Source organism: Malaya genurostris, chromosome 3, assembly GCF_030247185.1.
Source record: "Malaya genurostris strain Urasoe2022 chromosome 3, Malgen_1.1, whole genome shotgun sequence".
Classification (NCBI taxonomy): Eukaryota; Metazoa; Arthropoda; class Insecta; order Diptera; family Culicidae; genus Malaya; species Malaya genurostris.
Window position 1 is genome coordinate 84,126,282 of NC_080572.1, and position 3,250 is coordinate 84,129,531.

The 3,250-nt window shown below is 38.0% G+C and overlaps 1 protein-coding gene across 1 annotated transcript; it reads right to left on the bottom strand.

The window, feature by feature from the left end:
- Positions 1–1,453: 1,453 nt before the first annotated feature.
- Positions 1,454–2,387, bottom strand: LOC131436961 (uncharacterized). Its single transcript, XM_058605969.1, has 2 exons — positions 2,024–2,387; positions 1,454–1,968 (listed from the first exon to the last, which is right to left on the bottom strand). The coding sequence occupies exons 1-2, from the start codon at positions 2,355–2,357 to the stop codon at positions 1,514–1,516; spliced, it is 789 nt and encodes a 262-aa protein (XP_058461952.1). The 5' UTR covers positions 2,358–2,387; the 3' UTR covers positions 1,454–1,513.
- Between the last annotated feature and the right edge of the window lie 863 nt (positions 2,388–3,250).

Below are 3,250 nucleotides of genomic sequence, written 5' to 3' on the forward strand. Positions count from 1 at the left end.
CTAGAGAGCTGATGCCCGTGCGTCAGCTGCGCGAGCGGTCTGAAGTTGGTTACACTTCCATTTCGTAGCGATTTGATTTCTTATAATATAGATTTAAATGTGGCAACTCTGCACGCTATACGAAATTGGACAAAGCAGGATGGTGGTGTTTCCTTCTTCCATACCAGCACGTAGCGGTTTTGCATCGTCATTTTGTATGACGGTTTGTAAATTTTGGCATGTTGAAATTATTAGTAATGATGACATGTATGCGAATCTTTTTTTTTAAAGAACTTACTTGATTTCTGTGCCTGTCTATGACAAGACGAAACTAACGTTTGCAAGGAGAATCAGAAAAATCAGTGTCTAAAACTGACTGAGTTGCTGAAAACTACCCAAAAACGCCACATCAACGTCAGAGCACACCAACAAAGCATCCCAGCAAAGGATAATCTCTCTCGTTACAATCTGAAAAACGTGAAGATCCAGAAAACTCTCAAAAATTTGTGCCACAAACGAATGATGTATTGTAATTCAAAATCAATATTTTGTAAATCCCACCCTCCTCACAATCCTTTACTAACTCTAGGGGAGTATGTCGCGTCCCTTCTTCTCCTATAACAACAAGACAATCGGCCACGTTTAGCTAAAGCAAATGAGCCAAATAAAATTTTATTATAAAAAAAGAGTGTCTAAAATATGATAAATCGAAGTAATTACACCTCGAAACCTGTTTGGAAACCAAAACTAATATAAATTCGAACACCAACAGGCAAAACTCATTGTTAATCGTTTTCTGTCATTATCGATTTCCAAAGCTTCGGTTGAATATCAACACTGCATACTATAAGATTTTCACAGAAAACCGTAAATGACTGAATGGGCAAAATGAATGGTAGAACACAATTTTGAAACTAATGTTCCGCTTATGTCGTTGACTAGACACGGATCTCGTTCTCATAATTTGCAAGCACAGCTGAGAGTGGTATTTATTTTTCGTCATTTTCGTATATATCAATGTCAAAGTCAATGGAAATAACTTTTTTTAGCTATGGATTTGACTTAATTTTGCATGGATTTTTCTATCTCTGCTGATCCAATAAATATTGAAATCTACAGTAATAATATTTGGATAGCCAAAATCCACATCATCAATTTGTCAGCAGAACATTTTCAATGATTGCATCACTGACAAATCGCCATAAATGGCGACAAAGCGAGCGGGCGAAATGAACTCATCATCACTCGATTCAATGGTGGCGCAAACTTGTTGTACCATAGTTGAACAATTATTCTATTTTGTGGGCATCTCTTTTAGAATGGAATATGATAGATTGTGCTATCACTTGCTAAAGCCCCTCATCGCAATGGAGCGTAACACGAACTTTTCGTTTTATCGTTCACGCTATTAATGATGTGGATTTCGGAGAATTTTTACTATCCTAATAGGATTAACAAAATATATGACAAACGATAAGATAAATGCACGTATTGTTTATTCGGATAAAGTATTGAAATTTTGCATGTCCAAAACCTACGCATCTTTTGGCGAAACACAAATTTGTAGGGAGGCATCAAAGCTTTTTCCACTCGGACACTTCACAAGCTCGGAAACCCATTTTCCGCTTGAGACGTAACACTGGTAATATGTGTTCTTATCGTTCGTGTTAGCAAAATTTCCCACCTTAGAACACTTATACACACAATTAGAACCATCGAAAGTAGCACCGGTTGAGCACTTGTACATGAGTATTTGTGAAAGTGCTGGTCCAGTTTCGTAAATACAGTAACCATAGTAGGTCTTGCTGGTACCGTAGCTTCCATACCCAGTCGCGGCAGGGCATTTGATCACCAAACAATCTGATGCCGATGAACTTTTCTTACATATGCCAGTAAGGGGATTGAAAACGTATCCAGTAGGACAAAAGTACGGATCCGATGTCTCACCTGTTCCGGAACAATAGTGATAAGTTCTGCACTGCTGTGGGTCTGAAAGATCATCAATAGGTTGGTTTCCTAGTCAAGAATCAATCAAATTTGTTACCTGGATAAGTCCCTTCTCCTGTGCAAGTTATACCTGGAGTATCAATTGGGCAATCTGTGGCAGGAACGGACGAGCATTGGCCATTGTTGCAGTAAGGTGTGGCTTTCGTAATACTGCAATCCGCACTAATTAATGTGTTTCCGATGCAAATACCGACAGTCGTACAATCGTCATCACATGTAATATCGGACTTACTAGTAGTACAGTCTACGGTTCGCAGATTGGGTGTTTCAGACAGAGACCTGGCCCTCTTGGTTTGACGGACTCCGGGGATGTCGGAACTGACCAGTTGAACCGAAACAGCCAGCGTTAATAATACCAATTTGGCCAACATTCTACCAGCTTTAGAAACAATCTGCACTGAACTCTTCACCAGTTTTTCAGAGCATTTATACATGCCAGACAAAGTTTTATCTGGATTTTGGCATTTCGTTTATCTTAAAAAAACTCTTAAGCGTAAATATAACTATCCGAAATTATCTGATGACAAATGAATAAACAAGTAAATGAACCATAAAAATATTTCTTGGAAAAAAGCATTGTCCACCTTTATGAGGAGGGTGTGATACCAGTTTTCGTCATATCACAGACGGTGTGCAACCAATCACATTCATTGGCATTAAAAATGCCTTACCTTCACTATACGGGGCCGGGTGTCAATTAAAAGTTTCAAAAATAACCGCGTAACCTTTTTTCGTCATAATTTTGAGCGTTAATAACTCGGTCATTTATTAATGGATTGATATAATTTAACAACCAATCGATTCGGAAACTTTTAACTTAAACATATATGACAACGTCGTTTCAGTATTTCAATAGCATACTATTGAAAAAATGGTTAGAATCGACCTATGTTTTCATCCACCAATCCCAGTTGTACAAAATGACGTCAACTTCTTGTTCGGCATAGGAGGCTTTGCGTTATGCATAAAAAACACCGCATCGTTATGCGTAGTATGAAGAGAAATCTATAAGGGCATGTCCAGGAGTGTTCTAGTTCTAGATGCATAATTTATGTCAGTTACAAAATTTAAATCTGGATTTTACAACAAGAAAAACTGGCCGCCCCAGCAGTGTTTTACTCGTGTTTTAAATATACAAAAAATAGAACGGCATCGTAGACCAGTTTTAAATTTGACAGTAGAACTGGTCGAATAAATAAAACTAGAACGGCTTGCTGGGGATACGTTTGTTCCAGTTTCTGTTCTATTATAGATCTTCCATATA